The 24,801-nt window shown below is 36.6% G+C and overlaps 2 protein-coding genes and 1 pseudogene across 3 annotated transcripts in view; all 3 read right to left on the reverse strand.

Moving 5' to 3' along the window:
* The window catches only part of BTBD8 (BTB domain containing 8), a 93,593-nt gene extending 84,780 nt beyond the window's left edge, over positions 1 to 8,813 (reverse strand). Inside the window, exons 1-2 of the mRNA XM_081307943.1 lie at positions 8,502 to 8,813; positions 1,753 to 1,950 (exon numbers count right to left, since the gene is read on the reverse strand). Of these exons, the coding sequence (XP_081164069.1) occupies positions 1,753 to 1,950; positions 8,502 to 8,650 (347 nt within the window). The 5' untranslated portion in view covers positions 8,651 to 8,813. The remainder of the gene's footprint in view (positions 1 to 1,752; positions 1,951 to 8,501) is intronic.
* An 8,417-nt stretch (positions 8,814 to 17,230) lies between these two features.
* Positions 17,231 to 17,935, reverse strand: LOC308655507 (lysophosphatidylcholine acyltransferase 2B-like; annotated as a pseudogene). Its single transcript has 2 exons — positions 17,720 to 17,935; positions 17,231 to 17,520 (listed from the first exon to the last, which is right to left on the reverse strand). The product of its transcript is annotated as a lysophosphatidylcholine acyltransferase 2B-like (transcript).
* Positions 17,936 to 22,380: 4,445 nt separating this feature from the next.
* Positions 22,381 to 24,801, reverse strand: part of EPHX4 (epoxide hydrolase 4) — a 40,016-nt gene continuing 37,595 nt past the window's right edge. The window contains exon 7 of the mRNA XM_081307801.1: positions 22,381 to 22,672. Within this exon, the coding sequence (XP_081163927.1) occupies positions 22,441 to 22,672 (232 nt within the window). The 3' untranslated portion in view covers positions 22,381 to 22,440. The remainder of the gene's footprint in view (positions 22,673 to 24,801) is intronic.

A 24,801-nucleotide genomic window follows, 5' to 3' on the forward strand; every position in this document is an offset into this window, starting at 1 on the left:
AAGAGATGAAAATAAATGAAATGAAAACATACACACACTATACATGCTTAAAAATACCAATTATTCCCAGGAATCTCCATACTGCTTTCCATATTGGCCGCACCAGTTTGCAGTCCCACCAGCAATGTACAAGTGTACCCTTTTCCCCACATCCTCGCCAGCACTTGTTGTTGTTTGACTTCATAATGGCTGCCAATCTTACTGGAGTGAGATGGTATCTTAGGGTGGTTTTGATTTGCATTTCTCTGACTGCTAGCGATGCTGAGCATTTTTTCATGTGCTTGTTGATTGATAGTATGTCCTCCTCTGAGAATTGTCTGTTCAGGTCCTTGGCCCATTTGTTGATTGGGTTATTTGTTATCTTATTGTCTAATTTTTTGAGTTCTTTGTATACTCTGGATATTAGGGCTCTATCTGAAGTGTGAGGAGTAAACATTTGTTCCCATGATGTAGGCTCCCTATTTACCTCTCTTATTGTTTCTCTTGCTGAGAAAAAATTTTTTAGTTTAAGTAAGTCCCATTTGTTGATTCTAGTTATTAACTCTTGTGCTATGGGTGTCCTATTAAGGAATTTGGAGCCCGACCCCACAATATGTAGATCGGAGCCAACCTTTTCTTCTATCAGACGCATAGTCTCTGATTTGATATCAAGGTCCTTGATCCATTTTGAGTTAACTTTTGTGCATGGCAAGAGAAAGGAATTCAGTTTCATTTTGTTGCATATGGATTTCCAGTTTTCCCAGCACCATTTGTTGTGCTATCCTTCCTCCATTGCATGCTTTTAGCCCCTTTATCGAATATAAGATAGTTGTAATTTTGTGGATTGGTCTCTGTGTCCTCTATTCTATACCATTGGTCCACCCGCCTGTTTTGGTATCAGTACCATGCTGTTTTTGTTACTACTGCTCTGTAGTACAGTTTGAAATCTGGTATCGCTACACCTCCTGATTCACACTTTCCTGGGAAAGCTGGGAATGGAACCACCATTTGACCCAGCTATTGCCCTTCTCGGACTATTCCCTGAAGACCTTAAAAGAGCGTACTACAGGGATACTGCCACATCGATGTTCATAGCAGCACAATTCACAATAGCTAGACTGTGAAACCAACCCCGATGCCCCTCAATAGATGAATGGATAAAAAAATGTGGCATTTATACAAATGGAGTACTACGCAGCACTAAAAATGACAAAATCATGGAATTTGCAGGGAAATGGATGGTATTAGAGCAGATTATGCTAAGTGAAGCTAGCCAATCCCTAAAAAACAAATGCCAAATGTCTTCTTTGATATAATGAGAGCAACTAAGAACAGAGCAGGGAGGAAGAGCAGGAGGAAAAGATTAACATTAAATAGAGTCATGAGGTGGGAGGGAAAGGGAGGGAAAAGGGAAATTGCATGGAAATGGAGGGAGACCCTCATTGTTATACAAAATTACATATAAGAGGTTGTGAGGGGAATGGGAAAAAAAATAAGGAGAGAAATGAATTACAGTAGATGGGGTAGAGAGAGAAGATGGGAGGGGAGGGGGAGGGGGGATAGTAGAGGATAGGAAAGGTAGCAGAATACAACAGTTAATATTATGGCATTATGTAAAAATGTGGATGTGTAACCAATGTGATTCTGCAATCTTTGTAATGTTTTGAATAACCAATAAAAAATAATAAATTAAAAAAATTAAAAAATTAAAAAAGTTTTAAAAATACCAATTATTTATTAGAATTAAATGTAATAGGAAAAAAGAGCACTTACTGTAAAAATGTTCTAAATTCTAAAACTTCAACATTCTCCACAGGAACAGGCTCATGATTCGTTATACTGTCTGATGTCTGTCCAATAATATGGAAATAGAAGTCAGGAACCCTTACTAAAAGGACTGCTTTGTGTGCTTTGAACAAAGTATAATCTGTAGAGAAAGTAACATCTGTATGGATTTCTTCCCTTAAAAGCCTATAAGGAATGAAATAGAATCATAGTTTAATTAGTGATGCTAAGAAATATAGAATTTTTATAAAGCAGATTTTAAAATAACAATTTTAAAATGTACAGGAAACAAAATAAGAGTAAAAATAGGTTTGTTCTAACTTCATTCCAAAGAACACTTCTTAATATTGGCTTAGAATCTAATGTTCTAAGAATTTATAGTAAAAACAAAGGCAATTTCACTAAAAGAATCTGACCATTTTTTCCAAGATGTATTTTAATTAATTCCTTCTAATAATAAAATTTATTTTATACTTACATTGTCTTTCATATGTAATGTACCTCCTTTAGATTTTTTTTTGAAACACAGAACACAAAGTTAACATGGTTGCTGACTATTAAGAAGAATAAACTTTTTAAAAATCTTTCTAAAATTGAAGCAAAAAAAGTCAATGGTCAATAACACCAACAAATCAAACATAACAATAGACAATTCAGGTTAGAAACTGGTACACTTTGTTCTGATTGTTAATTACCAAGTCTGACATGCAAGCTTGGATGTCAAGAATGTGACATTTAGGCCCTTTTCCCTCCACCCAAATAGAATTAGTCATGCTGTAATGCATTTTTAAAATGATGAACTCGGGGGTAAACCCATTCAAATCCCTTTACTAATATAGAGACATAATTATGATAAAGCCTATTGATTTCATTCATACAGAAAGTAATGGAAGAACAGAAATAAAAAATTGAAACTTTTTAATCTTTTGTCTTTTTGCAGTAACCATTATACTTACACTCTAAATATGAAACAATACTTGATATCACTATAGCAATATAATTGTCAAGGTATGTATTCTCAGAAGACTTCTGTATTGCAAGATATAATTGGCAATCACACTAGTACACTATAGACTATACAAGTAATGGGTAAAGATAGCCATCTTGGAAAGTTGCCAATGACACTCATCTTCCCCCAAGAGCAAGCAAATGGCTTCTTCCTCTAATCCCATTACATTCAGTACATACCTTTATTACAGCACTTCTGCCATTGCATCATTATTTTATGTGTGTTCTCCCTATTAGACAATGAACTCCCTAAGGACAAAAACTGTATATCTTCAGTATACAGCAAGAGTTCAATATCTGTTTATTAAAAGATCCTATTTTACCCTAAACAAAACAAATTTTTTTCTTTTTTTTATTAGTTGTTCAAAACATTACAAAGCTCTTGACATATCATATTTCATACATTTCAAAACAAATATTTCGGAGCACAAAAGCTTTCAAAATCTTGAAAATAATAAGCAGACATATGTCTTATTTTGATCAATATTTTCATATTATTTTCCTAAGTAATTTTAAAGTTATACAAATGTGCTATCCTTTCAAACTTTAATTAAAAAACTCAAATTGTACACTCAATTTTTTACTTTCTCCCACCAGTTTTCTCCCTATTTCTCCCTTCTTCAAGTGAATAAGGAAGCACTGCAGCTGGTAGTCAAACAACCATCACTAGGGAATCTCCTGTTTGTAAGAGATACTCCTGAGTATTTGTTAAATGAAAGAAAAACGTTGTGTTAAAATTTATTAGTGTGGGGGCTAGGGTTGTAGCTCAATGGTAGAGCACCTGCCTGGTATGTGTGAGGCCCTGGGTTCGATCCTCAACACAACATAGAAATAAATAAATAAATATTTAAAAATTATCAATATGGAAATATATTGCTTTTTATTTTATAAAACCACTTGTATCTATTGTGAGTATATCCTGTAACCATTATAACTAACAAAATCTGACTCAGATTGGCTTGAACATGAAGAGGGGTTATTGACTTAAGTAACAGTAAAGCCTAGAGGGCGGGCAGACTGAAGCAAAAGCTCAAGATTGTCAAGACCCAGCTTCTTTCCACCTCATTTCTTTGCTAACTACTGTATTAACCTGTCTTAGTTCACTTTATACTGCTATAACAGAATACCAAAAATTTAATGGATTATAGTTCTATAGGCTGGCAAGTCCAATATCAAGGTGCCAACGCCTGGCAAGGGCTTCCTTGACTCATTATTACATGGTGGAAGGCAAGAGGGCAGGAAGAATTAAGAGGAGGGAAAATTCTTTTATAAGAACATAAGTCCTCATAACCTATGAGGATGGTACCCTCATGGCCTTTATTGACACTTAAGGGTCCCACCTCTCAATACTACTACAATGGCAGTTAAATTTCAACTTGAATTTTGGAGGGGACAAATAGTTGAATCATAGAATTGTCTAACTAAAGCATTTTAGACTGCTGCTAAAAATCCCAGTTATCACTAAACCATAATACCTGCCCTCAAGGAATTTATAGTACAGTACGGAAACCAGTCCTGAAATTATTCAGAGTGTGATACACTCAATAGCACAAATTTTTTTTCAAGTACAGATTAAGACCTCAGAGAAATAAAGGAAAGTAGGAGGGAGTTCCTGAGCTCCACAATCCTTACAAAGTTAAGTGTGAGCATGGAATTACAACATAGTCTGCATAGAGTACTGAGAAGGTTAAAAGTGATGGATGAAGCTGAGGACAAGGATGAATAAGAGAGACAAACAGCTTAACTGTATTCTTCAGTTGAAGGGGAGTCACCAAATAGTTTGAAACATAGGCAAGTTTATTTTTCAAAATATTACCTGTTAGCCAGGCATGGTGGCACATACCTATAATCCCAATAACTCAGGAGGGAAATGCAAATTTATAGCCAATCTCAGCAATTTAGCAAGACCCTATCTCAAAATAAAAAGCACTGAGTATGTACCTCTGTGGTAGAGGTACACTGGGCTAAATCCCCAGAATAGCCCCCAACCAAATCACGTGTTAGTTGTGTAATGAAAGAGTTAGAAGAAAATGAGAATGAAGATGAGACAACTATTAAACAGCGGGAAGATGACATAAAGAATTGGAGCCAGGGGAGGATCAGTGGTTAAGAAAGAGGGATTGGAGGGGCTGGGGTTGTGGCTCAGCAGTAGAGTGCTCGCCTAGCCCGGGTGAAGCACTGGGTTCAATCCTCAGCACCACATAAAAATGAATAAATGAATTAAAGATAATCTGTCCAACTATAACTAAAAAATAAATATTAAAAAATATTTTTAAAAAAGAAAGACGGGTTGGAATTAATAAAGTTAGCAACTGGATCTAGAAGGCAAAATGAAGGGATTAACCCTTGGTCTGAGTAACTGGGTACTGGTGATATCAGCAACCATTAATCTGTATTTGCTAGTCCAAGTTCCATCTTAACTCCAGATGTATTTCCAATTGTCTCTGAATACAGAGCTTCCCAAGCATTCATTATACACCTCCATTTCAAATGTCCTAAGATTTGGGGTCATCTTCCATTCTTCCCTTCCCTAGTTACCCAACATGTAATCAGTCACCAACCCTGTTATTTATCTCTTGACTACTATAAAATCTCACTAGTCAGTTTCCAATTTCTTTTCTCAAATTCAAAACCTAAATATTTTAATTCATATTTTTAAAATACCACTTCCTCCAGAATACATTACAAACATTTCCCTGGTTGAAGAAAGCCTCTTATCCAGTGACTCTGGAGGCTGAGGCAGGAGACCTCATAAGTTCAAGGTCAGCATGGGTAACTCAGCAAGACCCTGTCTCAAAATTAAAAAAAAATAAAAAAGAAAAAGAAATGGGAATCTAATTCAGTGGTAGAGTGCCCCTAGGGTCAATCCCAGTACCACAAAAAAGAAAAAAAATGAGAGAGAGAGAGAGAGAGAGAGAGAGAGAGAGAGAGAGAGAGAGAGAGAGACACTCTGTTATCAAGTCTTAGAGTATCTACTTGCCTTCCTATGTTGTCATTTTGATCATCTGCCATATTCTAATAAAGTGACAAACTCATTTATATGTGAACTGGTATGGACCACATGCCCTCATGTCCTAATCACATCTGAATAGATGAAGGACTGAGCCAAAGTTAGCCTTCAGCCAATGTGGTAGTCAAGCAAGACAATGCCAGCAGAAGGGACACTGCTTAGATGCCATCAGTTGATGGGACCAACCAATGGCATTTAAGAGCCTTATGAAGCAAATCAATGGTATAGTAAAAAAAAGAAATGGTGAGGAGAGAAGCAAATATGATGAAACAAAGTTACTAGAAGATCAGTTTCTAAAGCTACTGTAGAAAGGGCAGACTGCCTGGGTTTATGTTATGGCTCATATTCTGCCCATGTGATCCTGGGAAAGTCACTTTAAAGATTCTGGAGGCAGACTTCCAAGGTTCTTATTCTATCATTTTTTCTATAAAGTTCATACAATGTGTCTTTAATTTTTTAAATGAGGATGATAACAGGACTTACTTCACTAGGATTCGTGAGAAAAATAAATAAAACATTACACATAAGCCCAGTATCTAGTAAGTAGTAGGATGGTAATACATATTAGCTTTTTCTTATAGAACTGTTCCAAACGATGGTCCATGAATTTATATGGTCTTATTATGCAATTATTGTCATATCCCAAGCAACTTTCCAGTTCTGCATCTGATCTTTTTTTTTTTTAACTGCTGAAACTATTTCCTGTTTTTCTTCACTTCTCCACATTATCTCATTGGCTCAGGTAACCTAGAATCTAATATAACTTGCTTTCCCAAATAAATCAAGTTCTTTCAAATCTCTGTGTAAGACACATCCCCCATGTTTAAACATCCTTTAGTTCTTCCTTCCCAATCTTTATTTCAATTCTTAATCCCCAAGAGCTCACTCAAACTTATCACCCTATAAATCCTTCCTCAACCTACTTCTACCACCACTTTTGTTTAGTCATCTCTCTCTCACTAAAGTGTAAGCACAAACACCAAAGCAATGTCTTAATCTTTGATTCCTCAGGACCTAGTACAGGACTAGATACATGAGTGGAACTAGATGTTACATTAATATTTGTAGAATAAATCAGTGATATTGCTGTGCTTGGGGAAGATTAATTTAGCATGTAAGATGGTTAGGTAAGTATATGAAGTTTTTCAACGTTGTTAAAAAAATACTGTCACATCTATTTTTCTTTGCCTATAATTGGAACTTAGGAGTGTAGAGTCCTATTCTCAATTGCCATTAGGACGAAGACAAACTGTTCACCATCTACACTTTTGGGGGTGGGGGTTACCAGGGATTGAACTCAGTGGCACCCAATCACTGAACCACATCCCCAGCCCTTTCTATATTTTATTTAGAGACAGGATTTCACTAAGTTGCTAAGGCCACCATAAATTGCTGAGGCTGGCTTTGAACCTGTGATCCTCCTGTCTCAGCCTCCCCAGCGGCTGGGATTAAAGACGTGCACCACCATACCTGGCACCTTATTTCTTTTATCTAATTTAGATGTGTTACCTTTGTTAAATTCATGACACTTCAAGGCTCACAAAACAGCCAGACAAATAAAGCTACTAAAAAGAGGGAGAATCTCATCCTTAGCTATCCTTAGAAAGAGAATAGCTTCATTCTTATTTTTTCCTCTTTTATATCAGTCCCCCACTGGTGGATACAAAGTAGTATCCCTGGTAGATAGGCCAAAATTAAAGGGATTTTTTTTTCTTTAATAAAATTCCAATTCTTGCTATAGGAAATCTTTAGTGTGGGCGAGTTTCTTTCAGAAAGCACTTTTTAAATGTAGAATGGTGCACAATTGCTAGTTATTATTAGTAATTCTGTGTACTCTGGTTCAGTGGTCCTCAAAGTACAACTGCAACCAAGAGAATGAGCATCACCTGGTCCTTATCAGAACTATAAAACCTTGGGGGGCAGGTCCCAGATCAACTGAATCAGATCTTTGTGATGGGACCCAGTCAACCTGTTTTAACAAGCCCTCCAGGTGATTTTGATTCACATTTAAGTTCAAGAAACAATGTTTTAAAGGTAATGGAGATTAGCTGAATTAATTTTCTTTATAAAGAGAGATGACTTTAAATGGGTTATTTACAGATTAAGGAAGACATTCAGAGGCCTAGCTTCAGGACAACCCTTCATTTTCTTGGGTCCTCCTTGGAGATGGGAGTTGGTAGGAACCACAGAGTGTTCTAGGTGGAGAGGGAAAGCCAGGTTGCAATCAGGAAGTATTTCTATATAAGCATTCCCGGTAAACCTTTTAAAAGAGAGCTCCAGCAGAGCTCACAGAAAAGGGCAAATCCAAGTCTCCAGTAATTTGTTCTATCTTTCCTCAATACAAATATGCCCAATTTCAACTACTTTCTTAAATTAAAAAAAAAAAAAAAAGTGTATGTCTCTTAACAGGAATCCACCCCATCCTTAGTGATTTGTCTTCAACACTGCCCCTTGTTAGAATATCTTAGCACAAACGGGTGCTGCATATAACTACAATTTTGCTTTTCCTTTGAATGTGGTCAGTGGTGTCTGAAATACTGAGACTGGTTATCTGGGTGTCGGAGGAGTGGAGAGACTGGCGAACATCCCGCAGTTGCCGGAGTCCAGGGGAACGAGGTAGGGAGGGATGGGGGAGACCGAGTTGGAGGAAGCCCCAGCTTCGGGGGCGAAGGTGGACACTAAAGCAACTGATGCAGCCAGAGTTCCCGCCTCCTCCTACCTGAGCATATCCTGGCTGAGCTGCTCCGACACCGTCGCCTTCAGCCGGCGCCGTTCACAGAGACCCTTCCTTTGCAACCCTTTACTGCAAACTCCAGGGGACCCCAGAAGTGCCACGGAGACCGTGGCGCCCTCCTCACAGCGGGCCATACCCTACTGAGGTGCCGCGGCAGACACAGTACTGGGCCTCACTCGCCCCGCCCCGGAGGAAAAAGGGGGCGTTTCCGACAGAACGCTCCACAAGACCCGAATCCGCCCCCTAAGGAAAAAGGTTGACGCCCCTCTTCTGTTTGCCTACGGTCTCTTATAGCTGTCGGACCGCCCGGGGCGATTTCGCAGGCCCAGGACGGCACGTGACCCCTGTGGGCGTGCGCAGGCGTAGTAGCTCTGTTTACCTCTGGTTGCTGGCGCCTACCCGGAGTTGCCAGCTAACTGGCGGTCCTGCAGGACGGGGCCTGGCGGACCTGTCCGTCCCTCGTCTTTCCTTTTCGGTTAGTGTCAACCATTCATTTTAATAAACACGTTTTTTAGAACTAAATTCAAACCAGTACGATCAGCCTTTGTATGCTGTGTCGTCCTGACATGTTTGCGGTTTCCCCCCCACACCACGAAAAACTGATACATATGACCATTCCAGCAGCGAATCTCACCCCTTCCCTTACCTGCTTCTCAACCCTGAAGAATAAATACTTTGGGCAAGAAAAGTTGGGAGTAGAGGAAAAGATTACTAAACTCTGCCGCAAAAATAATCCTGAGTCCAATACAAAGGGTATTTACAGGGTCTCGAAGATTCCATCCTCTTCTGATCCAAGGAGTGATTCATGTAACTGCTCTTGGATTTGAGCTGAGAAAGGTCAAATTTTATTACATGATTTTGCGTATAAATCCCAAAATTTTATGATCAGGAAGGTAGAACAAAAGTAAGTTGAGAGGGACAGAGGCTTCCATTGAGTAGAGAAGTGAGTGGAGGAGCTCTAGAATTTTGAAGACAGTGCTTCACTCGAAAGTTTTAGTACTTTTTATTTGATCACTTGCTGGGGAAAAAAAAAAGCTGCTTTATTGACAAGCTCTGCATACACTTGAGAGTAACAATTATTTAGAAAATATATGGACTTTGTAACATAAGATTGACCCAGAGGTAGCCATTTCTCTAAATGCCCCCTTTCAGATACTCAGAAACCTGACATTTTAATCTGAAAGCTTATTGTGTGATGAAAACATTCTTGTTGCTTTATTTTGTATTAACTCAGTCCTCACGTTAACTGTCTAACTGAGCCCCAATTTACAGATGAGGGAAACAGGATAGGTAACTTGACCACGGTCACACAACAAGTTTGAAAATAAAAACCACCATTACCTTTTTTTAAAAAAATATTTATTTAGTTATTTTAGGTGTAGATGGACACAACACAATACCTTTAGTTTTATGTGGTGCTGAAAATCAAACCGGGGTCCCGCTCGTGCTAGGTGAGCACTAGACCGCTCAGCCACAATCCCAGCCCCATCTTTACCTTTTGATTGATGAATTTAGTCAATTTATATTTACTGTTGGTGGGAATATAAATTTTTGCAGACATTATGAAAAACAGTACAGCGAGTCCTCAAAAATTTAAAAATAGAACTAGAGATCCAGCACTCTCTCTTCTGGATGTATACCGAAAAAGAAATGAAATCAGCACTTCATAGAGAGACCTGCCCTCCCATGTTCATTGTAGCAGTATTCAAATTATTTAGAAGTTAATTATGTGAAATAATATAATAATTGACTTGACTGATTATTTCACTGTATCAAAACATCATGTTGTACACCTTAAATTAAACAAACCAGGCAGTCTAGTGTCAGGCTCTTTCCCTTCAAAACTCTGCCAGTATTTCTATTGATGCCTCTTTATCAGCTGATGAAGTAAAAAGTAGGCTATTCTCTGGTTGGGAATAAATTTTTAGACATGTAATTTAATCTGAGGCAGCTTAGGCAACTGACTATTAAAGTGATTATAGGATAAATGCAGAGAGAGAGAGAGAGAGAGAGAGAGAGAGAGAGAGAGAGAGAGAGAGAAGGAGCAGGAGCTGGAGGTATAGCTCAGTGGTAGTGCTTAGTATGTGTGAGGCCCCAGGATTTTTTTTTAAAGTCCTATCATTGATGCTTCATATTCTACTAGGAGAAACTTGTTAAAGCTTCTCCCCCCCCACCACCAATATTTTTTTCCTTGTGGTGCTGGGGATCAATGCCAGGGCCTTGTGCATGATAGCCAAGTGATTTATAACTAAAGTTACTCCTTTAGGTCCTTAAAGTATGAATTCTGTTTTAATCAATTCATTGCTATAGTCACTTATCCCTAGAGTGAGTTTATCAATCTTTTTACTGTTTCTATAGTCTTCCCTATGTATATGTTTTGTGTTAATATAGAATCTAGAGTAAACTGTTCATTAGCTGCATGACATAAACTGCTGGTCTAGTACTCTAAGTATACTGAACTCTAGTGTATTAAGCCTCAGTTTCCCTATAATTGGGACAAGAGTGTTTCATGTGGTAGTAGGAAAGACAAAATGTAAAATCTTGCCACATATGTATTGCTAAATTATGATTTAGTTTTACAAGGCAGTTTTGAAGGGTGTCCTTAGAGTTTACATTTCCCCCTACATTGTCTTAGATTCAAATAAGTAATTTCATTTTGCTAAATTGGCATTTGTTTCCTCTTAGCAATTAAGCTTTACTAGCTCCACTGGCTATTTTGGGTTTGTGAAGGTGATGGTGATGATGACCACTGAAGGTCTTCATTCATAGGAAGTAATACTTTTGATTTCTTACTGCCATCTTATTTAAAAATATACAATGAAACTACACTGATATTCCATCTCACTCCAGTCAGAATGGAAATTATCAAGAATACTAGTAACTATAAATGTTGGCAAGGATGTGGGGGAAAAGGTACACGCATACATTGCTGTTAGGACCGTAAATTGATGTAACCACTCTGGAAAGCAGTATGGAGAGTCCTCAGAAAACTGGGAATGGAACCACCATTTGACCCAGTTATCCCATTCTTTAGTATATACCCAAAGGACATAAAATCAGCATTATATAGAACAGGTGAGGCTGGACATCTGAGGAATTTTCAGAAAGCAGGTTTATTTAAGCTGCAGTGGTCCAGAGGAGCTAATCCCTAAAAGTCTCTGTACCCTGAGTCTGGAAATTCCTTAAGAAGTATATTCAGTGGGGGATGGGGTTTCATATAACAGTTACTCTCTGCCTCATATTCTTAGACTAGACAGAGGTTTCATATGTTTTGTCTGCAAACCTGGCATTTATAAGAAAGGAATCTTGGGGATGGAGTTGTGGCTCAGCGATAGACCGCTTGCCTAGCATGCGCAAGGCCCTGGGTTCAATCTTCAGCACCACATAAAAATAAATAAATAAAATAAAGGCTTTTTTTCCCCCGGTCTTGTTTTGTTTTGTTTTTAAACAACTATTTAAAAAAATAAAGGAAGCTTAAAACCACACTGAGCTTTCTGAAGAACTCCTGTGAAATCCTGGTGACACTCTTTATAAAAATCTTTTTGACTAGAAGAGAAGTTTAATTATGGCAAAGTTCTTTTGGGTATGTATCCTTCAAGCATACTACAGTGATGCAGCCACATCAAAGTTTACAGCAGCTCACTTCATAATCACAAAGCCATGGAAGCAACCTTCAACAGATGAATGGATAAAGAAAATGTGATCTATGTACACAATGGAATTTTACTCACCCATAAAAAGAATAAAATTATGGCATTTAATCATAAATGGATAGAACTGGAGACAATCATGCTAAGTGAAATAAGCCAGTTCTCCAAAACCAAAGGCAGAATGTTTTCTCCAATATGTGGATGCTAACACACAATAATAGAGGTAGGTAGGTGGGAGAGAATAGAAATTCATTGGATTAGACAAAGGGGAATGAAGGGAAGGGAGGAGCAATGGGAAAAGGAAAGACAGTAGAATAAGTCAGACATAACTTTCCTTTGTTCATATATGAATTCAGACCAGTGAAACACCATATATAACCAAGAATGTATAACCACAAGAATGGGATCCCAATTAGAGTAAGTTATATTCTATGTATGTATAATATGTCAAAATACACTCTACTGTCATGTATATCTAAAAAAAACAAATAAAAAAGAGGAAAAAATAGGCCATGATTAAGAAATCAAGTATTTATTCTATTTTTTCCAGTAGGAATTATGTTACTAGGTAACCACATAATAAACTAACAGAAAAAGCACTTTATTAAAGTGTTTTAGTTAATAAATGAAAAAAGGACAAAATTAGAATATCTCAATTTTGCAGTCTTTAACAATTAATAGGTTTAGTCAATATGAGCACCAATGGCTGCAAACCTCACAAAAAGAGAGAAAACCAGGAAATACATATTTCTTGAGGAAAAACACACTATATGTATGGCTTTGACAAAAGGATCAAACCTAAATTTGATCAAGCCCCTGGATTTCAATATGTAGAAGAAGATGCTATTTTGTACCAAAAATATACAGTTAGCCAAATGTAGATTATGGGAAACTCCACTGATCAAACAGCCTAGGTTCTAAGCAGATGGACCATAAGCACAATAAAAGGTGGAGGGGAACCTATAGATTTACAAGACTTTTTTAAAAAAGTTAACGTCAGGGGCTGGAGCTGTAGTTCCCCGGCAGAGCGCTTGCCAATCATGTGTGAAGCACTGGGTTCTATCCTTAGCATAACGTAAAAAATAAACAAGTAAAATAAAGGCATGATGTCCATCTACAACTACAAAAAAAAATTTAAAATCAAATGTCAAAAAAGGGCAAGAATAAACTATGGTGGCTAGAGACTGCATTTATCAGAGTTAAAAAAAAAAACAATAGGATATCTATCTACCTATCTATAGATTGATTTATTTCAAGTAACTGATTCATGCAATTGTGAAGACTTGGCAACTCCAAAATCTTCCCCTGAGACTGTGAAGAGTTGTATTTTAAGTCCCAAGGGGGCCTGCTGTCAAAATGCCCTCTTTTTCAGGGAGGTCAATCCTATTAATAAGGCCTTAACTGATTGGATGAGGCCCACTCATTCTGTAGAGTGCAATCTGCTTACTCAGTCTACTGATTTAAATGTTAATCTCATCTAAAAATACCTTGTGGGGGTTGTAGGGGTGTATCTCAGTGGTGCTTAAGGTCCTGGGTTTAATCCCCAGCATGTGTGCGTGTGTGCGCATGCACGGGTGCACACTCATCTGTACACACACAGATCCTTCATAGAAACATCAAGAATAACTGACCAACTATCTGGTACCATAGCCTAGCCAATTTGACATATAAAGTTAATTTTTACAGTATCAAAGTACTCACCTTTGGATGATAAAAATGCAAGAAAAAGTACAAAAAATGAAACTATAAAAGCTAGGAAAGTAGTTTAATTTAGAAGGAGAAGGAAGTTTATAATTAAGATTGGGGGTAGGGAGAAGGGGCTCATAAGGGTGATTGGACAAGTTTTATTTCTTGATCTGAGTGTTGGTTGTGAGAGTTTTCACCTAAAAACATACTATATTTAGAATATACAGTATAGATTGTTTTTATGCTATACAGTTGGCCCTCCCTAACTATAGGTTCCATATCTTGGATTCAATCAACCCTGTATTAAAAATATTTTTTAAAAATTCTCAGAAAATTTTTCTTCTCATCATTCTCTGAACAATACAGTATAATAACTATTTATTATACTGTATAGAGCATTTATATTGTACTAGATATTACAAGTAATTTAGAAATGATTTAAAGTATACAAGAGTATCTGTATAGGTTAGAGGCAAGTGCTACCCTGCTTTGTGTAAGGGATTTGAATATCATCAGATTTTGTTGTTGGCAGCATGGCATGGAGGAATTGAATCAATTTTCTGTGGATACTGAGGGACATGTATAATGATTAGCTACAGATTTGTTTTGATGTGATATCTTTATATTTATTCTACAATAAAAAGATTTTTAAGCCAGGCATGGTGGTGTACACCTGTAATATCAGCAATTCAAGAGGCTGAAACAGGAGGATTGCAAATTCCAGGCTAGCCTCAGCAACTTAGTGAGAACCTTAGCAATTTAGGGAGATCCTGTGTCAAAATTAAAACTAAAGAGGATTAGGGATATAGCTCAGTGGTAGAGTAACCCTGATTCAATCCCCAGTACCAAAAACAAAAGCAAGATTTTAAAAGTATCATTTTAAAGAGGGCTTAAACAAAGAACAAAGCTACATTAAACATTTTGAGGTTAAAAGGTAATATATAATAATGACCCTCATTTCTTTGTAAAGATCAATATCTAATTAGAAACAGTTTCAAAGAAGTTCTGCCTTCTATCTGAGTAATAGTTGTTTAAATAAAGATACTATATACCTTAGTAGCTAGTTTTAAGAGAAAGTTCTTACATGAATAATTTTCAGCACATTTAAAAAACCATTATATTTGAATTAGGTATGTATGTATCATCATGTTAATATCAAGCTGAATGGGGATTTTAAAATATCAACACCTCCTTTTTCCAGGGCAGAATTGCATAGAAATTATCTTCAAAATATATTTAATTTTTTTCTTTCCTTTTCCTGCTTCCCCCATCTCTACGTTTTCCCCATTCATCTCTTCTTCCTTTCTACTGAAAGTACCAGGAAGCTAATAAAGTTTGAGTTTTAGGGGGTCTCTCTCCCAAAAGCCCCTTACAAGTCTCTGGTAGGGTCCCTATAAATGTGTTTACTTGGATATGTTTTTGTTAAACTTATAAAATTAAGAGATTTTGGCCTTCACTGGTCCAGATTTTGTGTCATTTCCCTTGCCCAAATGTTGCCTCATATCTAGTAGTCCTGAGTGGCTGCAGACATTTTTGGGACTCAACCACAATGAAACTAACCTGAGAATATAGGAGTTTAGGTTAGCATATTTATTGGTTCATATCCACTTCCATATCTAGATAGGTTGTTGCTCCCTATCCTGGTATAGGAATGGTTTCCATGATTACTTTGTTGATTCCTCCCAAATGGTGACATGAAAGGTAAGTCCTAAAGTCATATCACTATGTGAAGATGTATTATAACAACAGGTAGTGAAAATAGATGGGTAAGCAGAAGCTTTAGTTCTCACTGGTGAGTAGTCAGAACAAAAGGAATATTCTCAGTAATGCAGAACATGTAATTATGAACATTTTCCGGTATTTTGAGGAGAATTATACAAAAAAGAATTTTTAATAATTCCTGTAGTTATAACCTATGTTTATGGACTGGGGATGTGGCTCAGTGGTAGAACACTAGCATGTCCAAGACCCTGGGTTCTATTCCAGTGCACATGTGCATGGGCGAGCGTGCATGCGTGCGTGCGCGCACACACACACACACACACACACACACAAGAAAAAAAGAAAATCCTATGTTTATGATATTAATAGCTTTCCAGAAATTGTGATTTGTTGTGATTTCTTTTCTCATTCTAAATAATCACTTTCATACTTAAAAAGGCCAAGGGAGCCATTTTATGGCTATGGTTAGGATCTGGAATGTTCCCTAAAGGCCCAAGCTTAATGGCTTGTTCTCTAGCTCATTTGCTAGATTTGGGAAGTAGTAGCACCTTTAAGAGATGGGGCCTAGAGAAAGGAAGTTAGACTACCAGGTGCAGTCCCTTGGAGCACATATTGGGACCCTGGACCCATCCTATCTCACTCGTGCTTACTGGCTACCATGAGGCGAACAGCTTCTTTCTCCACAGGCTCCCACCGTGATGCACTGTGCCATCACAGACCCAAAGCAACAGGGCCAAGCGACCATGGACTAAAACCCTTGAAACTGTGAGCCAAAATAAACCTTTCCTCCTTACAAGTTGTATATCTCAGGTGTTTTTTCAGTGACAGGAAGCTGGCTATTCTACCCTACCCTATGTAACTGTTTCAGTATATTCCCAATATTTTATTGTCCTGATGGTTATTAATATTTTGTCTTTCAAAATAAAAAGATGTGGGCTACTTTATGAAGAGCAAAGAGGTATTTATATCTAGTATTTTTTAAGGAACTACAAATGATAATTTGATGTATTTATTTACTGCCACTAGAATTTCCAAGGAGATATTTCTCCTGCAAAAGAGAGGGAGAGACAATGGTCTATAATGTTTCTCTGGCCATAATTTAGCATTAAACAAGGCACTTATTTGAACCTTGCAGAGTGAACAAGGTTTGTGACTAGATTACTTACTTTTCTACATTTAGGTCAAATTGAGACCTTTTGAGTCAGGGTCTTGCTATATTGCAAAATAATCTTCCTGTTTCAGCTAGCTCAGTCTTCTGGGTAGCTGGGACTACAGGTACATGGCCCAGAAAATGTTACTTTAACAAAGAAGAGAAATAGGTCTGATTAAAAACCCAATCAAAATATTCCTCAGGCATATTTTAAATATTATAATTAAGTGTTCATGCTTCTTAGAGTAAAAATTATTGAGTTTTTTTCCAAAGGATAATTTTGATTTCAATCATATCTTCTACCTAAAAGGTACTTTCACATTTTTCAGGGCTGAGTGGAACATTTGAATGTAGTCATTAAGATTGTACTTCTTATGGAGATGAATATAGATAGACTTCCTGGAGGTCTAGGTATGAATTAAATAACTTGGCACATGCTGATGCTTCAGGGAAAATTTCCTAAAGGTCTTGTATAAATTGTGTGCAGAGTTCTTTCCAGCTAGTTCCTAAAAGAGTCTGGAAACATTATGATCTGGCACTCTAAAAGCTGCCTGAAGTATAACAATGAATTGCTGTTCTGTTATGAAAACATTCTCATCAAGATCAAAAAGCTTATGTGATATTTTCAGAATATTTTCATTATTGGCAGGATTGTACAGAATAGACCTATCACATATTCTCTGAAGTCTGTGGTGCCATCATTACATCAGTCAAAGAGAGCAAAATTTGTTTTAAGAACTCTGAAACTGGGAGTTTTAAATAACTTGAAAACTCTTCAATTCTGATCTTCCTTCTACTGTTTTTTTTTTTTTTTTAATTTGGTACTGGGCATTGAACCCAGAGGTACTTTACCACTGAGCTATATCCCCAGCCCTTTTTTATTTTTTTATTTTGAGATAGGGTCTTGCTAAGTTTCAAAACTTATGACCTCAAACTTACGATCTTCCTGCCTCAGCCTCCTGAATTGCTGTGATTACAGGCAAGTGCCTCCACACGTCCGCTTCCTTTCTTTTGAGGCAACTGCAATTGCAGTACATTCATCCAATTGGTTATCAGTACTATCCCAATTTATTTTCAATTTCTGGATAACTTTTGTAAATTCCAAAAAAAAAAATCAGCTTCCATGGGTAGTTGAAGTTTACCTGCAGAAACCATCAGTCTACAGTCTTCTCAAGTGTGGTCTGTCAAGGACATCCCAAAGCATTTGCCATGATAATAGTTACTGTACTGGCAAAAACGAGAGACTTTTTTTCCCTTCCACATTTGGGATATAAATATGCATAAACTCAACTTGTATCCTGGTGAAGGATTGACTCAGGGTCAACATACTGGCCTGGAAGCCTGTAAACCTTGGCCAGGTCCAGGTTACTGTGTCCTGGTGTTTGGGTACCTGAGCAGCACCAGCTACCTGGAGACACCCGAAGAAAAGGCAAGAGGATTGCAAGTTCAAAGCCAGCCTCTGTAACTTAGTAAGACCCTGTATCAAAATAAAATAATAAAAAGAGCTGTGGATGTGGCTCAGTGGTTAAGTCTCCCTGTGTTCAATTTCTGGTACCTTGCCCCCCCCCCACCAGCCAAAGTGACTAGACAAAAGTAATTGGTACACACTCCTTTTGGGAAAATCAAGATCTTCCTTCTGGTTGTCACTTGCTCCAGGATTTCATTTCTGGTATTACTCCTGGGATTGGGGTCTTCTTGGGTCACAAGCACCAGCTATGTTGACAGGAGGAGTTTTCCTGACGTTGGGACCTGTGAGTTTCAACTTAGAGACCATGGAGGGTAAGGATGCCACAAAAAAGGTGATTGCTTCAAAGATAATAGAGTGTGGCTGTAATGAAGATGGGAGACTCAAATCAGGTGTTAGACCAGGACACAAGAAAAGACCACTGACTCCAATTAAAATCAAATTAAAGCAAGCTTATTATTTTGACCAGCTGGGCTGCCTCTCCCTCCCAAAATGGCGGGAACAAGACAGCAGCAGCTGCTTTCCTGCAGCCCAGCTTTATAGCCCAGAAAGTTACACAAAGGGGGGTTACAGATAACAGAACTCTGACGGAGCATCACATAAATGGTAGTTTACATTTTTTTGCTGGCCCCAACATCAGAATTTATGAGGATCATTAGAGCCTCAGAAGGGTCCTTGTCTGGCCAGGGAAGGCCAAGATTTGTGAGGCGTCACTAAGGTTTCAGAGAGGGCTGCTATCTGGTCAGAGAGCCAGGCATGGGTGAGTTCAAGGCACGGGCAGGCATTCCAAGCAGGTTCAGAATTTGCAGTAATTTATAATAAAGCCGAAATTATCTTTTCATGGCTTTGTGGCGAGATGCCCAATTTTAAGAAAAGATCAAGTTGGGTCTATCACAGGTCCCTTTTCCCTTTTTACTTTAATCATGAACCCAGTGAAAAAGAACATGACCAGAAACAAGAATTTGAGGACTGGTTTCATCAGTTTTCTTCTTCAATTCTTGGTGGATTGGACCAGTTGAACAGGATGGCCAAGCCACTGACCAGAGGAAGTTGAAGAGAAAGGTGGTACAGGACACTTGCACTGGCACCAGTACAGTCCCCATGAGGATGATGGAGGTCCAGCACCACATGCTAATGCACATCTCCTGCATGAAGCGGGGTTTGTTCCACTGAAAGATCTGAGGACTTATTCATTTCCTGGGCAACACTCATCTCCCATACTTCCATCTGAGAGTCCATGAACCTCCAAGCTACAAACAGACTTCTAAGTAAACTAGGGATTTGGATTAGTAAACCCCTTATTAAACTGGATCTGAGAGTGTGTTCTTGCAGGGACCCCTGCTTCACATTCAAATGTTCTTCTTGTTTGCATGTAACCAGAACTCTTAGAGGAAACTGTGGATTAAGAAGAAATTATGTGTAACCTTTAAAATCAGAAAAAATCAAAGATGATAAATGTAACAGGAGAATTAAAACGATGTGCATCTTTTTTAAATTGTGAGACAAGGTCTCTGAGTTGCCCAGCCTGGCTTTAAACTCAAAATATTCTTGCTTCATGACAACCATTTTGTATTTTTGCAAATATCCTGCTTTTGACATATATGCTTCAATTGTTTTCACATAATAATTTCTGACATTTATGTATAAATTATATACCTATTAAAGATATATATTTACTGGAATAAATATTAATTACAACTTTTTCCCTTTTTGAATAAATATTAATTACAACATTTTTCCTTTTTTTTTAATTTAAAGCAGTGCTGGGGATTAACTCTGGGCTTTGGATATCCTAGGCAAGCTTTTTGTCACTGAGCTATGTCCTCTATCCTAATTACAATTCCCTACCTTGCAATGTTTTTATCAGGTACCATTGTAATATATAAACAACTGAAGCTGAGTGTGATGGTGCAAGCCTGTAATCCCAGAAATTCTGGAGGCTGAGACAGGATGTAGGTTCAAAGCCAGTGTCAGCAATTTAGCAAGACCCTGACTCAAATTTAAAAGAAAAAAAAAACAATAATAATAAAATGGGCTAGAATGTGGCTCAGTGGTTAAGGTCCCCTGGGTTCAATCCCCTGTACCAAAATAAATAAATAGATAGATAGATAGATAGATAGATAAGTAAGTAAATAAATAAATAAATAAGGAAGAGGAGGAAGAAGCAGCAGAAGAATTGAGTTTTTAAGCCAGGTTTGGTGGCACACATCTGTAATCCCAGCTGCTTGAGAGGCTGAAGCAAGAAGATTGTAAGTTTAAAGCCAGCTGGAAACTCAGAGACCTTGTCTCACAATTAAAAAAAAAAAATGAAAAAAGGCTGGGGATATAGCTCAGTAGTGGAGCATTTGCTTAGCATGTATGAGGCCCTGGGTTTAATGGCTCAATCCTCTGCATGAAACAACAACAATAAAAGCTTTTATGGTTAATACAAGTTGCTATGGTACAATAAGAATTCTTAGGGATAGTCTACCTTTTTCTGTCACTATCAGAACTATGCTTATGAGGGAAACATTCCTTTCACCAATTTAGGGCTTATTTGGGAACATAGTATAGTCTTTAAGGTGCCATGATTTGGCAATGTTACCAGTTGTCTCCTGCATCAAAAGACAACAACCCAACAGATTGAGTAGCACTCCCACGAGTAGATATTGTTCTCTATTCTGTAACACTTCTCACTCTTACCTGCAATGTTCATTTCTACTCTTTAAGCTCTAGTTAATTTAATTGCATTGTGTGTAAACATCTTAGAGGAAAGTTCCATGTTATCTTGTCATCTTTCTCTTATGGTATCCCCACAGTGCCAGAATTGTATCCGATATAATACCCTCCTTCTTTTCTGCAGTTCCAGTTACCCATGGTCAACCACAGTTTGAAAATATTAAATGAAAATTTTCAGAAACAATTCATAAATTTTAAGTTGTGTAGCAGTGTGAATAGTGTCATGAAATCTTGCACTGTTCAACTTCATCCCACCAGGGATGTGAATCATCCCTTTGTGTGGCACATCCAGGCTGACCACCCTTCTACCCACCAGTCACTTAGTAGCCCTCTTGATTATCAGTCAGCTGTCCTGAAATGGCAGTGTTCAAGTAAACTTTCTTTTACTTGATAACACTACATTTTACTTAGTAATGGCCCCACAGTGCAAGATTAGTGACGCTGGAAATTTGGATATGCCAAAGAGAAACCATAAAATGCTTTCTTTAAGTGAAAAGTGAAAGTTCTTGACTTAAGGGAAAGAAAAAAAAATATGCTGAATTTGCTATGATCTATAATAAGAGTGAATCTTATGTGAAAATGGAAAGAATGAAAAAGAAATTAATGCTAATTTTGCAGCCACACCTCAAACTGAAAAAGTTATAGGAATAATATATGGTAAGGGCTTAATTAAGAGGGAAAAAACATAATTCTATAGGGATTGTTCTTGTCCCAACTTTCAGGCCTTCACTGAGGGGGTCTTAAAATGTGTCACTATGGATAAGGGGGAATTATTGTGTCTATCCATTAAGCAAATATTTGAGTGCTTGCAGTGTACTAGGCCTTTATTATAGACTCTGAGTATCTATCAGTTGAAAACAAATCCCTGCCCTGTCAAGCACAGATTCTAAAGCACATAAAAAGCACAGTACTCATTTCTTGTAGCAGTGAATGGAGCAAAAGGACATTTTGATACCTTTTCTAAATCTCTCACCTTTAATCTGAGAAGTACGTTTTACAATATGATTTACTCTTCCGAATATCAATAGTACTTATGGCCAATTTTCAGAATGTAATCATCTTATTTACCTACACACTCATAGATTTACTATAAATCCCAAAGATTTGATAATAGAATTTTTAATGACTAAAAAATAGTAAAAAGAACTTTTGAACAATAAAATTAAAATTCATACCATTGCAGATTTGCCTTTTAATATGGCACAGCTAAACTTTAATATTTGTAAAGGCACCATATGTTAACAGGGTAAAGAAAGCATGGAATTCAAACTGAGCCATTTTTCCCAACATCCTTTTTGTACATATATATACAATTTAAGGCAGACACTTTTCTGTGCAAAATATGACGGATGGAAATAAACATTATAATACTCGTTCACACATTCTCAATTTTTTTCAATACCATTTATCAGAATATTTATTTATGATAAAGCATATTAAAACAGGGTTTTCCCCTAATAAAACATAATGAAGTTGAAAACAATTTTTAAAAAATATTTAGATTTCATTACAGATCCCTCATAGAAGATAAAGTCAGTCTTTTTTTCTTGTTTCTTCTTTTAGAAATATCCATATCAGTTTGTTCACTATATCAGGTTGGTCTTGCTGAAGCCAATGACTGGCTTCTGACAAAATAGTTAATCTGAAATAGTTTTTAACATAAATTTTTGTGACTTCAGCCATCTCAACCTCCATAAATGCGTCTTTCTCTCCCCACAGTAGGAGTGTCGGAGTGGTCACCATGTGATGTTTGAGAGGCAGGCAGCTATAAAAACAAAACATGTGGGCTTTGAGATTCACTGCAAAAGTTAAAATAATATTTTCCTATAACATGTTCCATTAGACTATGTATTCTCAAAGTGGGCAATATTGCTCCCAAAGGGGCAAAAACTGGTTCTTAAAGGGAACTTACCTTTTACATATAAAGGATGGATATACATGCAATACATGAACAGATATTAAAATTTCATGGTGTGGCAGGTGATTAAGGAAAATATGTCTAAAAAGGCTCCTTAGGGAAGTGATAAAGAAAAAAATAGTTAAGAAACACTGCATTAGGCAATCAACCTGCACAATAAAAAATTTAAAAGTTTATTTAAGAAAGGGCCCAATAAAATCTTAAATTGGATGAGGCTAGCAAAATTTAAAAATGAAGGCTGTAAATTAAATATGAAATTCATCACTATGAGAAAAAATTGCTTTATAAAAATAACCAGGAATTCAGAATAATGGAATAAAAGATAGCTTTAAGCTATGTTACTATTTAAATATATTTTCAATTGCTCTTAGATAATCAGATGCATTTTATTGAAAACTGGAGCTGAAAAATCAGAAAATATGTGTGGACTGAGCTTTAATATTGCATTATACTAGATTTATTTTGCAAGAAGATTCTTTTTAAAACAAAGTTCTTATTGTGTATTTTCTTAAATTCAGAAAAGTATAAAGAATAAAAATGAAATCACATATAATTCCATCATCAAAAGATAATCTTTTAGTCACTTTTTATGCATACAGTTGAAACCTTACTACAAATACAATGCAACAAATATGTATGATTTATATACAGTATTCATATGCAACTTTCACATTAAATCATATCTTAAAATTTTTTCATTTAATAACTTTTAAAAAAAGAATTGCTAAAGATATTATTTTATGGTATAATAACCCATATAAAATAATAATGGTATAATAATCCATAACATGGCACAATAACCAATAAGTAATTTGACTAATCTCACATCCATTGTGATATTTCCCCTTATTTTAAGTGATGCTATTTGCCAATATCTGTTGGCATTTTAGATAATTTGCTTGGACCAGTGGAATTTCTGAGCTATAGGGTATAAATATTTTAAAGCTTCTGTCACTTTCTGTAACATGTTTTTAGAAAGGTGGATGGTATTTATTAGATTCCTATCGAATAAGAGTGAGAATGAATATCTAACTAGATGCTCTCTAGCACTGAATCACATATTTGTTACTTAATCAAAAAACTTGACCTGTGGCCACTTGGGGTTGATAGAATGCTGTTGGAATGTTGGAATACCATACATGCCTACAAAGAACTTGATTTTTTTATTCCCATGCAAATGACCATCATTTGCTTATACAAATACACCTAAAAGTTAAATTCTTTATGAATGAGTAAATTGATAGACAAAATTATTCTTTAAATTCAACAGCACAGAATATTTAAAATGAAAATATTTTAGGGGCTGGGGTTGTGGCTCAGCGGTAGAGTGATTGCCTAGCACATGCACGGCCCTGGGTTCAATCTATAGCACCATAAAAATTGTGGTATATGTGTGTATTAAGAATTGTAATGCAAAAAAAAGCAAAGTACATGTATAAAGGCATAAGTTGGCTTGAAATACTTTATATACAGAGATATGAAAAATTGTGTCCTATATGTGTAATAAGAATGGTAATGCTTTCCACTGTTGTCCTGTATTTAAAAAAATCAATAAAAGATTAAAAATAAATAAATAAATAAAATTTTCAAAAAGTATTGTGTCAAACTACAACTAAAAATAAATATGTTTTAAAGGAAAATATTTTAAACAATTATTTACATACCTTAACAATATTTATGTATATGATAATTGAATCATTAAGGTAAGGGGAGTTTTAAAAGACTAGTAGTCAGAAATACAAATTCTTCACCAGATCAAATTGGAGATTAAAAAAAAAAGGAGGCATTTTCAGAAAATTAAAAGAAAAGCATATTCTCTGGTTCTGAGGTTGCAAACTGCTAAATTTCATATGAAATATAAATTATATATAAAATAAAACTGTAAATGTTTTAAGAGCAGGTTTTTGGATGTTAAACTGCGTAACTTATTGGGAAAATGTGACAAAATATTTGTAATTAAAAATGATTAATCTGGG

The sequence above is a fragment of the Spermophilus citellus genome (assembly GCF_964194105.1).
Source record: "Spermophilus citellus genome assembly, chromosome: 9".
Classification (NCBI taxonomy): domain Eukaryota; kingdom Metazoa; phylum Chordata; class Mammalia; order Rodentia; family Sciuridae; genus Spermophilus; species Spermophilus citellus.